This window comes from Juglans regia, chromosome 2 (genome assembly GCF_001411555.2).
Source record: "Juglans regia cultivar Chandler chromosome 2, Walnut 2.0, whole genome shotgun sequence".
Lineage (NCBI taxonomy): Eukaryota > Viridiplantae > Streptophyta > Magnoliopsida > Fagales > Juglandaceae > Juglans > Juglans regia.
This window is the reverse complement of record NC_049902.1, coordinates 10,264,453-10,278,588: the sequence shown is the minus strand read 5'-3', so window position 1 is coordinate 10,278,588 and position 14,136 is coordinate 10,264,453. Positions and strand designations below refer to the sequence as shown.

At 35.1% G+C, this 14,136-nt stretch overlaps 1 protein-coding gene across 1 annotated transcript; it reads right to left on the bottom strand.

Annotated features, from left to right (window-relative positions):
• Positions 1–812: 812 nt before the first annotated feature.
• LOC109018108 (RNA-binding protein Musashi homolog 2-like) lies at positions 813–1,187 on the bottom strand. The gene has a single exon (XM_019000296.1). The coding sequence runs from the start codon at positions 1,185–1,187 to the stop codon at positions 813–815; it is 375 nt and encodes a 124-aa protein (XP_018855841.1).
• Positions 1,188–14,136: the final 12,949 nt, after the last annotated feature.

Here is a 14,136-nt window from a genome sequence, read left to right as displayed (position 1 = left end):
AGAATGGGTGGAGGAGAGTTAGCTAAGAATGCTCGTGGCCGACGGAGCTTCGTGGGTTTTGTTGTGCCTAGGGCCCATTGAAACCACCGAAAGAAGAAGGCGAGACCCATTTTTCTTGACAGATCTGAAAATTATAGTCCACAAAGTAATGATCATTGGTCGGCTTCCAATTGAATTGAAGTTGGCATTTTCGAAGTAGACAGCCATTTCCCACATTCCAAGAGCAATTACCGTTGTAATGTGGTAGTGCAACTGTGTGACATCCTTCCATAACTGAACAAACCATTAGAAACCAGGTTAGGCCAAGTGCAAGGTAAGCTAAAGACAAAACCATAGAATGTCAACAAAAGAGCCATCTTCCCAGGTAAATAATCATCTGGTTTTCTCCACACAGTCATTCCTTTGACTATTGTGCCCTTGAGTTCTGGATCACACGACATAAAATAGAGGTAGTACATTTCAATACTACTTATTTCCACTTCAGTATTTTTCGTCCCCTCCATCTCAAAAACTCTCCTGCACCTAAACACACATTTGAACAAGGATTGCTTCTCCACATTCTCATCTACCTCGAGAGAGTGCAATCCTTCACCTGTCTGAATAGTATCAACCACTGAATCCCCTTTGTCTTTCTCACAGTCTATATCTTCATCATTCAAATTACAAGTTGACTCAAAAGGCGGTAACACAAGACCATCCATCCAATAATCTAGTCCTTTTCCTCTATCAAAAGGCCAATGAATTAAACTAGAAGGAGCTGAGCTTTTAGATTGTTACCCCTGAAATTCTCAGCAAGGAGGTAAGTATTAGTGTTAAGAGTCATCACCACCAATAACAAGAAGTCCATCCCAATCAAGCTTCAGTGCTATTTCTTCAACTTTCTCAAGCATTTCATCAAACAACTGAGGTGCCATACCTTCCGTATAAATTGCAAGAAGGCCATTGCAAACAATGGAATTCCCAAGAATTCCCAACTTCACAACATGAGTATAAATTTGTTTGGCATAATAGGCATGACTAGACAAGAGACCATCAACAGTTTGGTCTACGTCAAAGGCAATAAATCCAAAGCCACGAGATTGATTAGTAGAATGGTCCCGCATGATTTGGTATTCCTTGACCTCTCCAAATTGTGTAAAGAAGTCCTTGAACTCATCTTTATTCAAGGTGGTAGGGATTTCTGCCATCATTCATTATTTTTGTCCTTCCTCTATCAAAAGGCCACAAGCTTTGTTTCTCTATCGATTGATTTTCCAAAATTTCTTTTCCCTTTCTCTATCCAAAGGCCACAAGAATCGTTGTTCCTCTATCAAACGATTTTCTCCAATTTTGTAGACTAAACCTGTACCATCCAAAAATAGCCCTACTAACTTTGTAAGAAGCTTTAGCTAGGACTTGGATCCGCTAGTTCCCTAGGAAATATATATGTATGAGCATTTCAATATTTGAAGGAATAAGAGCTGCAAATAGGTTGCGCATTGGTTCCATCTCTGTCTTGAAGTCTTGAACTCCTTTTCTCCTTGCTTGGAATCAATTGCAAGAACCTTAACAGCAACAATCTCGCCAGTGGACATCTGAGCCCTGTAAACAGGACCAAATGCACCTTGTCCTCTCAAAGTTGTAAAATTATGGGTTGCTTTCTGCAGATCCCTATAAGAATACTCGAGTATTCCAGATGCAAACACAACATTACTCTTCCCAAATCTGTTAACCAAAGGGACATGCCGTTACGTGCAGACTTTAAAGGTGAGTCCGGACCAACGGTCGAGTCATTTAATATGGTGCAAGCATCAGTACCCTTCGTACGAGTAGGGATCGTCGCTGCCTTACGAGAACTGTTATTCCCTATTTAGGAGCGCTTCTTGTGGTACCCAATACAAAGTAGTGCTAAAATAGCCAAAAGCACTCCAATAACCACCCTTCGTCTTCCAACGCAATACCGAGCTTCAGTTGAGCCAAGAGAGGGAGAGGGAGCTCTGTATCGGCTTTGAGCAGAGAATGAGAAGAAGCTTCCACCCTAGAACTTCCAAAATGCTCAGTCGTGGTGTAAAACCAGATCTGCCCGTCGAAAGTGAGGGGATGGCCAGCGTTGGGTTAGTGAGCGGCGATGGTGGCTCCCATGACTCGTATGCCGTTCCATGCTCTACGGGTTTGAAAGGGGGGTGCCAATGCCAGGATAAAAATCCACAACCCAGAAAATGATACCAGCGTATTCTGGAGTTGCCTAGGCAACTTCACTTGCTTCACTGGGAGGTCTTTCCCAGATTTAGCTCCTTCATTCCCTTCTTGTTCTCTTCCTTCCTCTGTCGACAACTATCCTTATAGCCTTGTAGATTTGACCATGAGTGAGGTGTGGGAAGAGACAGAGATACTAAGGGACGACTCTGTGTTTCGAAGGTTTTCTCTTAGGGAAGACGTAGAGAAATGAGAGAGAGAGAGAGAGAGAGAGAGAGAGATTTGCAGGTTGTAATATAGTCTGACGGGTTTTTTGTGGTGAGGGTGAGAGATTTAAGAGGAGTGAGGGAAGAGGAATTTCTTTGGAATAAGCTTCCGTGGACACTACCACCATTTCCTCCCATCACCCCTGATTGCCACTCCTCACTATCACAGTGCAACCCTCTGATTTGCCATCAACTTTAGCAGCATCTCTGTCAAGCGGTTCAAGTGTTTCTTCATATCTTGAAGACTCTTCTCACGAGAGTCTACCTGCCGCTGTAAAATTTCTTGTTGCTGCTAGAAACGTGTTCCATCTTCCATGGATAGTCGGCTCTAGATACCATTTGTTATGATTCTTCGTCTTCAGAAATGGGTTGTAACCGAGTATTGTAAATCAAAAGGACAATCAACAGGAATGGTAATGGAAATAAAACTTTCATATCTTCATCATAGGCTATAACTACAGTGGGTATTTGAGGAACCCAGACCTGCAGGAAAATTAAACAAATTTCTCGCAGATTCCATAACAAATCCGTTGTGCCCCTAGCTCAGTATGTATACGTATAGTATGAGGTCTCAGCAAGTTGTCCCACATATGAGCCCAAATTAACATCTGAAATGAAGATTACTCTAAACTAGGCCCATTACTAGGTACACTACAAGTCCAATTAAACAGCAAAAGACAAGCTATAAAATGGATTTCATGAAATAACCATATAGTGGCCAATGGGCCCTACTATAAGCTGGGCTTAGTCTTGTAAGCTGGACTGTGACAGTGCACAAAGATGACCAAAAGTCTTAAAAGATAAACTAGGAAAAGGAGGGGAAATCATTATATGCTTTTCACTTCTAGAAAGACAAACTCTCTTCTCTCTAAAAAGGTTATCATCCTCACCGATTAGTGTTTCCATCGAAGAGTCTCTCTCTGTTCATTTTTCAGATCCTGTTTGTGTATAAAATTTGCAACTTGTGTTTTTTAGTGCCTCCTTTCTACCAGCTCAATTTTGGTCAGATCACCGCACTTCAACGACTGATGGCCAGCACGTGCCCCACCACGCACATCCCCATCCGTCGATCTATCGGGACAAAGTAAAACCATTTTGAAAATCCCTGTGCGTGAGTCTCATGCTCGGCTTGTTCTGTGTGTGGCCGCCACGCATCGCTGCGAAAACATGCGTCCGGCGATTACACGCACCACACCCGTAGATTTGCCATCTGAAGGTCTTCTAGATTGACCCACCCCATCTCACAATCACCGGCGCATGGTCCCCACACGCCGCCATTGCAGAGCGTGAAGAAACTCAGTCCAGCTCATTCGATGCCAGTCTCCCTACTATGTTTCCATTTTTATTAATTGATGATGATCTTGAGAAAGGGAATAGAGATATTTTTAGGAAACACCTCAGGACAATAAACTATAGTGCACCTTTAGCATCCACCACCTCTAGCGATGGCATCATAGTTTGCACAATTGTGCGAACTATAAAAAATCGTCATTTACAACGTCTTCTTTTGCAAGGTATGGGTGGGAACCAAGTTTTTGGTCCCAAAACCCGACTTAGAGTTGTAGTTGTTGTAATGGGTGGGAACCAAGTTTTTCAACTTAGAGTTGTAGTTGTTGTAATGGGGTGTTTGTTGGAGAACCCCACTCCCTCCTCACGTATCTAGCTTTCCATTTCTTAATGAAATATTTTCTTGCTTAGAAAAAAAAGTGAAAGAGGCTATGGAACCATTTTTAAAGGAACAATTCAAAGTGGTTGACACATGACAATAAAGATGTTAGGTAAATCCAAAGCTAATGGCCATCAATTAATTATTGAAGTTGCAACCATTGGAAGGATTTACCATGTTAATGTAGTGGAACTCATTGATTTTTGCGTTGAAGATCAAATCCTGCTCTTGTATATATATGAGTTCATCCCTAAAAGGCCTCTCAATAAACACAATTTGATGCAAGGAAGTATCGTCATAAGCTCTGAGAAAATGCATACCATTGCTTTAGGTGTGGCTCGTGGGATTGAATATTTATATCAAGGTTGTGATATACAAATTTTGCATTTTGATATAAAGCCTCACAACAGTTTTCTTGGTTAACATTTTAATCCCAAGGTTTCCGATTTTGGCCTAGCGAAATTGTATTTAGTATATGATAGTATTGTTTCTTTAACGGCTACAAGAGGGACGTACAGATACATGGCTCTTAAGTTGTTCTACAAAAACATTAGCATCATCTCGTGTGAAGCTGATGTTTACAGTTTCATAATGTTATTAATGGAAATGATAGGTAGAAGAAAGAATTTGAATGCATCAGTAGATCATTCGAGCAAAATTTACTTCCCCACTTGACTCTATGACCAATTGCATGACAGAAAAATATAAAAATGGAAGAAGAAGCTGTAGATGAAGAAAATAAAATAGAAAAGAAGGTGATCATAGTTATGTCATGGTGTATCCAAATGAAGCCTAGTGATCATCCTTCAATGAACAAAGCGATAAAAAATACTTGAAGGAGAAATTGAATGCTTACAAAGGACAATGCTAGGGGCTACCCAACATGTATGTACCGTTGGGCGAGCCCTCTAGTGCATTTCAATTGTTTTGTTCTTTTAAATTTTTTAAACATTTATTTTTAACATCCGTAACTGTAAAGGACATGTTTCACACCACCAATCGTACGGATATCTTGTAGTAATGAAGAGATGGCACTGATTAGGACTGCGAACGAACAGAGTTGCTCGTGAACAATTTGAGCTCGACTCGTATAAATTCGATTCGGATTCGGTTCATTTGATAAATGAGTTGTTTGTGATCACTAATATTGGTTCAAATATTAAACGAGCTAAATTCGTGTAATCTCGACTTGACTTGGTGTAGGCTCATGAACAAAATTCGTATAAACTCGACTCAATTCGTTATGGGCTCGTCACAATACTTGTAATATTTCTACATATATATATATATATATATATCCTTACACATATTATTTCATTGTATATATTTTGTGTTATATGTATTATTTTTTATACTTTGTATAAGTAATATATTTTGTTACTTTACAATAATAATGTATTAAGTGATTGAGCTGAATTATTGCATATTTTATATATCTAAAATCAATATATTTCAATTATTTCATGACATTATTATTAGTTTTAGATGTATAAATAGTTAAGAGGCATAAATTCGAGTGCTAAGTTAAATTGGTTGATAGCATGATTTATGCTTAATTTTATAACTTGTGATTTAATTAGGTAATATTTCTTCACATGCACAACACATCTTGAATATTTTATTCTTCCTTTTTATTTTTCTGGTTTTACTCTTTCATATAGGCTAATACTAGTAAGGGCTGCCCAGTTGATCAATTTTATTATGTTTCAAATTTTTAATTATAAACAGACAGAACTTTATCTATATTCTTAGAATTTTTTTCTTGTTTACAACACATATTATACAAACAATCTGCATAATATTTATAACTATAATACAATGATTTACAAGAATTAGGTCACAACTATGTACAAATATTTTTAAATATATATTACAAGAGCGATAAGTTTGAAAGGAAATATTTAAACCATTCAACTTACTGTCTCAAGAGCAGCATTAATAGAGAGTACATTCAACTTGTTTTGGCGCAATTAGCTGTATTCATTTATCAATACACCCAATAGGATCATTCATTCTTTAGTTGAAATTTGAGCAAATAGTATTAGTATAGTGATTATACTAATACTATTATATAGTTATACTAAATTAAAATCACTATAACAAATACAAATATATAGTTATGCTAATCACTATAACTAATACTAATACTAATATAGACTATAGTTATAACTTATACATATACTAAATCTCTATAACTTATACTAATATATTATATAGTTATATTAGGGCAAGTTTGGAGGGTGAGATGATAATTTTATATTTTGTTTTAGTATTTAAAATATTATATTTTAGTATTATTATTGTATTGAGATTTGAAAAAGTTGAATTGAGATTTGAAAAAGATAAATTGTTTATTATATTTTGTATGAGGATTTGAAAAATGTGTAATGATGAGTGAGATGAGATGAGAATTTTGTATCTCATCCCACCTCCCAAACCTGCCCTAAATCACTATAACTAATACTAATATAGTTATACTAATCACTATAACTATATATAGTATTAATATCACTATAGTATTATTGATAATACTATATTATCACTAACATATAGTAATAGTACTATACCAATAGTATTACTATATACTAATACTATTAGTGTATTACTAATATCTATATATATTAATATATATATATCAAGTATAAGAGATTAGAGATTTCACTAACATACTGATAGTATGATACTATAGTATTAGTAATTATACTATAAGATATAGTAATAGACTAATAGTATATTATAGTAATAGTATATTATATATAAAATAGGCCATAATGGTGTGGATTAGTAATAGTATAATTAGTATTAGTAACATTCATATATATTAAAATATATCATAGATTCATAGTATACTATATAAATATCATAGTATAATATACTATATATAGTTTAATACTCTTAAATATATATATTTTTAAGAATCTTCATTTCGGCGCCCTTCTTTTTTAATATTCATATTCATATTCATATATATATATATATCATATATATTTTTTTGAATCTTTATATATATATATATATATATATATACACACACACTAGTAAGGGCACATTGCACGTGTGTCCAATTGCAAAAACATGAAAAATATTCTTAAAACATGAACAAACAATCATAAATGGTATTGACAGATCATATATAATTTTTTTGGATGGTAATTAATTAAATCATTCTGTCTAAAAAAAAAAAACTATGCATTTAATTAAAACATGTGATATTTTAATAATTTTACTTATCAATATAATAAAAAATAATTTAAATACTCCTCATTTTACACTATTTTGATAAGTCCCTCTCCGGATTGATCTATGGCAAGTTGTCTACACTTGCCAAACAGTAGAGTTTTTAATATATATATATATATATATATATATATATATTCTCTATCCATCCATCGAGTGTAGACAAGAGTCAGAAGACAACTATATCTCCTTTTTTTTGGCAACTTTATCTTTATCTCATCACCCATGCCATCATGTAAATTAATTTTTAAGTCAAGCTTTTGATTCTTCGGTTTGAAATTAGACGGAACGCGATGCATGAAAAAATAAAAATGAAGAAGCAAGACGCGGGACCCAGGATGCTTGGTTTTAGCTTTTTTCATTTTGGATGGACTTGAATTTGAGTTTGGGTCTTTTACTCTTTTACGAAGCAAGACGCGAGACACAGTTCCTTGGTGTGACGTTTTCAAACTAAGGGGATGGGTTGCACAAAGAGTCAGAGACTTTGCATTGTTTTTGTTTGGCCTGTGAGCAGAGTGAGAGGATTGAGGAGAGACCGTGAGATTGAAAACTCAAAAGTTCAAAACCCTAATATTTCGAAAGAGGGTCTTCGTCTCAGTGGTGCGTTGTGTTTTTTTTTCATCTCAGGTTTGCTCTAAACTCTGTATTTTTTTCATCTTAGTGGCGCTTTTTATTTTCTTCATTTCAGCACGCTGTGACATGCGAGTATTGTGATTGTCGATCTCCTTCTCTTTTTTTTTTCCCCGTTAGCTTTATTCTCTCAATTTCTCAATTTCTCGTATTTGTTCTTTGTCCAGGTGTGTTGTAGTATGGTTCTTCTCGATTCCCTTTTTGTTCTCTGTGGTGTGGATCTGAGCAACTCTTTAGATTTTTTTTTTATTCTTCTCGATTCCCTTTTTGTTCCCTCTATGGTGTGGATTTGCTGCTATTGGTTGTGCTGGTAGTAGTGTTGTTATTTTTATGTTTATTTTCGTTGTTGATTTTCTGCTAATGTTTTATAATATATAATTTAGTATGTAAAAATGGTTCTTGTTTTCTGTTCATGGCTTACATTCTCTTTAAAAATACTCCTAGATCGATTGAATGCAGCATTTTTCAGTCTTTAGTTTTCTATTAGTGGTTTATATTTGCGTGATTCCTTTGGTTTTACACCTTTTTGTGTGATTCCTTTGACTTGTCATTCATTTTTTGTTAAATTTTTATTCTTTGATTTTTACCATATTACTTGTTATTCAGTTTTCACTTTTTTGTCTAATATTACCACTACATGTCTAAAAATCATTTTTTAGACATGGTTGAACATGTTACAAATATAGAATGCTCATCTGCAAGTCCACTCATGTAAGACGTAGAACGTACACAAGGAGATGATACTACCACAACCTTTATACAGTGTGATAGTAATTATGGGAACCATGAAATTGACGGTATTATTGGTGGAGAAGAAAACCCAAGTGCCCCTAAGGATCCCCAAAAATATGCATACCAGAGGAAGCCTAAGAAGAAAACTTCTACTGTTTGGAATGATTTTAAAATTGTGGTTAAGAATTGTGTAAAGAAAGCTGAATGTAACTTTTGCAAAGACCTATTATCTATTTCTTGATCAGGTTCTACAACTCACTTCCATAGGCACTTGACTAGTTGTCTTCTACACATAGCTACTTCTAAAAAGCAAAAGGTTTTAACTATTGACATGAAGGGTCCTGAATGTGTGAACACAGTGAAAAATTTATCGTATGATATGAAAAAGGTAAGAGAACTTGCTTCTCACATGATACTTTATCACAAGTATTCATTTTTCATGATGGAACATGTTGTGTTTAATAAATTTATGAGAGCTAATACTCCTTATTGGCAAAAGATAAGTCGTACTACAGCAATAAATGATTGTGAATCCACTTATGAAATTGAGAAAAAGAAACTGAAAACAATATTGAGAAGTGTGAATAAAGTTAGCATAACAACAGACATGTGGACTTCAAGTCAAAAGATCTCATATATTGTTGTTACCTGTCATTTTGTTGATCCTGATTGGCATTTACAAAAAATAGTCTTGAATTTTTGTAATGTCCCACCCCCACACAGTGGGGTTATTGTTGCTGATGCACTTCAAAAGTGTTTCATGGATAGGGGAATTGAGAACAAAGTGTCTACAATAACAGTGGATAATGCTAGGTATAATGATGTAGCTTTAAGGGTTCTCAAAGATATTTTCACTTTGAAAAAGAAGTTATCTGTTGGGGGATAGCTTTTTCATGTGTGTTGTTGCACACATATAACAAATGTATTGGTCAAAGATGGACTTAGTGAGATTGGTGAAATTGCCGATTGTGTTTGAGAATGGGTAAATACTTGGTTGCATCAGAAGCTCTTATCAAGCAATTTAGTGACATTACAAAATAGTTGCAATTACCAACAAAGAAACTTTTTTTGGATGTTCCTACTCGATAGAATAGCACTTACCTAATGCTAGCAACAACCTTAGAGTTTAAAGAAGTCTTTCCAATATATGGAGATAGAGATCAAGGTTTTAATTATGTTCCAAGCATTGAAGATTGGATAAAAGTGGAAAATGTGTGTTAAATTTTTGCAGTTTTTAATGAGGTGACAAACATTATCTCAGGGACCGAGTATCCAACTACTAACTTATTCCTTCTTGAGGTATGGAGAATAAAAGATGTTTTGATCAAGAAGTCTCTTGACCAAAATGATTACATACGAGCAATGGTTGTGAAGATGAATACAAAGTTTGAGAAATATTAGGGGGAATGTAACTTGCTTATGGCAGTAGTTGCTGTTTTAGATCCAAGGTTCAAAATGATGCTTGTTCAATTATGTTTTCCAGTAATTTATTTCGAACCTGAAGCTACTAGAAATATAAAACCATCTTGAGAATCTTACATGAGTTGTATGATGAATATGCTGAAAATTATAATTTAGCTAATGTGGAGTCAAGTGGACATGAAAATGCTCGAGATATAGGTTCTTCTTGTGGTAGTTCTGTCAATGCTGTGGGGAAGAATGTGATGAGTGGCAGGTCTATATTTGAATAATTTGTTAGAAGTTTTGATACCATTCGACCAGTGAAATCTGATTTGGATGCTTACTTAGAGGAAGGTGTATATATTTGTAGTGAGGACTCAAATTCACATTTTGATGCCTTGGAGTGGTGGAAGGTCAATGATCTAAAGTACCACATTTTATTTAAAGATGGCATGTGATATTTTGTCAATTCCAATTACTATAGTGGCTTCAGAATCTACATTTAGTGCCGGTGGTAGAGTGATTGATCCTTATCGTGCATCAATGCCTATTGAAACAACATAAATGTTGTTATGTGGAGCTGATTGGGTTCGAGTACTTCATGGTTTGAAAAATCATCGAGTGTAAAAATAATTTTATTTAGTGATTTTTCATTGCCATCTAGAACTTGTTTTAACTTATTGAGAACTTGTCCTAACTATTTTTTCTCTTTCATTTTGTAGAAAGAAGAACCAACTTAAAAAGAGATTTTACGGCCCCGACATGAATTGTTGGCAGGTTGTATATTTTTGCTTTTTGGTATAATGCTATTTATTATTAAATTTTTATTTTGTTATATCATATTGCTAATGATATATTGTGTGTTTTGTATCATAGGTTGATGGAGATTGGCTTCTGGCTGATTTTTTGTTTTGTTTTTGTGAATTGATCTACTAAAAATATTTAAAGGAAGTATGTTTATAGGACATATTGTTTAAGTAGGGATGTAATTATTTTTGTGAAAAAAACTTGTTGACTCGTCGGAGTTGTCCAGCTAGACAAGGTTGCTGGAAATTTGGATTTTTTTTAAAACTTGGACATATAGGTAATTTCATTACTTGAATAGCTAACTTGAATTGCACAAGTATATAGAATGTTGCAAACCACTATTTTTGTACGTGATGAAGAAATATGGATAACATGAAGTAATTTTTTGTAGTGTTTTATTTTTGTACTTGGTGTTGAAAGAAATGGTTTAACATGTTGATATTGCTTTCATGTTTGTTATTCTTGGCTATTATTATTAGGTTGTTTATTACTTTTATTTATTGTTCTATAGGTTATTATTCAATCTATTGTGTTTCATTCATTTTTAGACTAAGTGTTTATTATTAGTGTTTATCATTTTATTAATAAGTTGCTTACTCTTAGTTAAGATTAGTAGATTTATTAGTGTTTATATATTTTTTATTCCCTTTAAACTAAGATAGACTTTTACACACTTATGTAATTGTCAAGTGTAATGTTGGCTCCTATGTCATATGTGCATAAGAAATGGGGCTGAAATGAATAAGAGTTGATGGACTTTTCAGTTTGTAAATCTGAATATGTGATTTAGAAGTTATTATTGTGAATTTGTGATACCTTAAAAGTTAGAATTATTTACCTATTTTTGTTTTTAGCTATATTTTGGCAAGTGATGAATCATTGATTTATTTGCAATAAGAATGTTGTGAATAAACAATGCTATGTAATGTGCTGTTGTGCATCAGAGTGGCTCAAGTGAATAAGAGTTGGAGGACTTTTTTCTACCATTTATTTAGTTTGTTTTCCTAGTTGATGTTATAATTAGTGTTCTACCATTTGAAATTGTAATTTATTGTTATACCTTAGAAGTTGGAATTATGTACCTATTTGTAACTATATTGTGGCAAGTGATGAATCATTGATTTATTTGCAAAAAGATGTTGTTTAAGCAATGCTATGTCATGTGCTGTTGACTGTTGTGCATCAGAAATGGGGCTGATTTGGCTGAAGTCATGAATAAGGGTTGAAGAATATTCTTCTACCCATTTTTTTAGTTTGTTTTCTTAGTTGATGCTATAATTAGTAATCTACCATTTGAAATTTTAATTTATCGTCATGCTTTAGAAGTTGGAATTATTTAGCAATTTGTAAGTTTGTAACTATATTGATTATTGTGAATGTTCTGTATGGTCAATCTTTTCACAGGAAGTAAACGATTAGAAAAAAAGTATTCTCAATCAAATGAATCCAAATCAACCTTTGGATTAAAGTTGAAAAGATTCTATGTAGAAAAGAAAAGATGAAAGGTTGTCATTAGCAGCATTGGTTTCTCAATACTTTCAAAAATATAGCAGATTCTGAATCAATGATTTATTTGCAATAAATATGTTATATAAGTAGTGTATAGTGCAATCTAATATTTATTAATACAATTCTAGTTAAAATCTATTAAGAGAGATAATCTTATTTATGCATCATATTTAACTCAAGCTCGAGCAAGTAGTTCAAGCTCGTATAAGCTTGTTTATTTTTGGTATTCGAGTTCGAGTCGAGCTTGATCTTAATATATGTTACGCGAGTCGAGTTCGATCAGAAATCTCTAATACTTTCAAGCTCGAGTCGAGTTCGAGTATATATATATGCTAATCGAGCTCGTGACCCCTAGTTCGAATTCAATTCGACTCGGTTTGTTTGCAGCCCTAGCGCTGATCACCCCTGGTAGACTCTGATGCTTAAGTCAGTAACAATATAAATATAAGTGTATATAAAATGAAGATGAAAATGTTTGTTACCTCTAGTAGGTTATTTATAGAAGGATGTGGCGTGATAACGACTAACGCTAATCACCAATCCCATGTGCGCATCCTTCATGATCCCTTATTAAATGGAGAAGATGCCTCTTGTTTTGTAGGAGTTATCTCACTTAAGATGATCGTATCCAATTGTAGGTTCTATCTCCAACTCTTTGTGAGTTATCTGTCACATGGTTGTGGTTACGGGCTCTCTAATCGTGGGCCCCCTAATCCTAAGCATTGGGCTAACTTTCTTAGTGATGGGCTCGAAGCCCAGGGGATCCAAATGTCCACTTCAGTTACCCCGCTAATTTCCTTTGTGCTGGTACATGGAAAATTAAACTTTTGATTTTTCATACTCACTGCCTACCCCGCTAATTAAAGAGCATGCGTTTGTACTTTTGCCTCACCTGGGTATGGCCTATGCTAGTTTTTATGTTCAAGCCCATACCATTTCTTCTTTGAAAAGACATGGTTTATGTCAGTCGTAACTGTTCCTGCTAATTTAATGGTTTTTAAAAGAAATGGCAACCGTCGGCGCAGCCAACCTTTCGAATTCCCAAGAACCCTCATGATTACTTTCCCAAATTTTCCTTAATCCGTTCACTTCTGCCCATGCTTCCTCTTCCCACTTTTTCTTCTTCTCTGTTCATACTTTCTTTCCCCGTCTTCTTTGCACTTTTCTGTCCGTGCTTCATTCGCATCCACTTCTTCTCTTTCCTTCATGTCATTCTCAAGAATTTCTCAATGGCCAGCCGTGGTTCTGCGAAAGCCTCCCCCCTATCAAAAGGTGAGTCCTCCCTCGCTCAAAACCCTGCGTCATTCAACAGATATTCATGGCATTCGGTCTTGAACGTGGTTGACCTCGTTGATTTGAGTGACTTTTTCTGTATCCCTGAATTAGTGGACATGACCATTCCAGAAGCGGGATGCGTCGACAGAGAGGGCGATGCAGGACATGTGGCTCTCACGGTCTATGCCCTAGCTAACAGGTTGCACCTCCCATTTATTCTCCGTATTCGCGATGTGTTATTCTTTTTGAAGCTTGCTCCTACCTAGCTTCACAGCAAGGCGTGGCAAGTGTTGATGTGTGCATGTGTGGTTTTTTGCTGGGTGTTAGAGCCTCTCGGCGAGAAGTACCCAAACTTGACGACGAAAGAATTTCTTTCCTTTTATAGTGTGGTGTCTTTGCTTGGGAACATCTATAGTTTTCGTATCCATGGGCAACGCC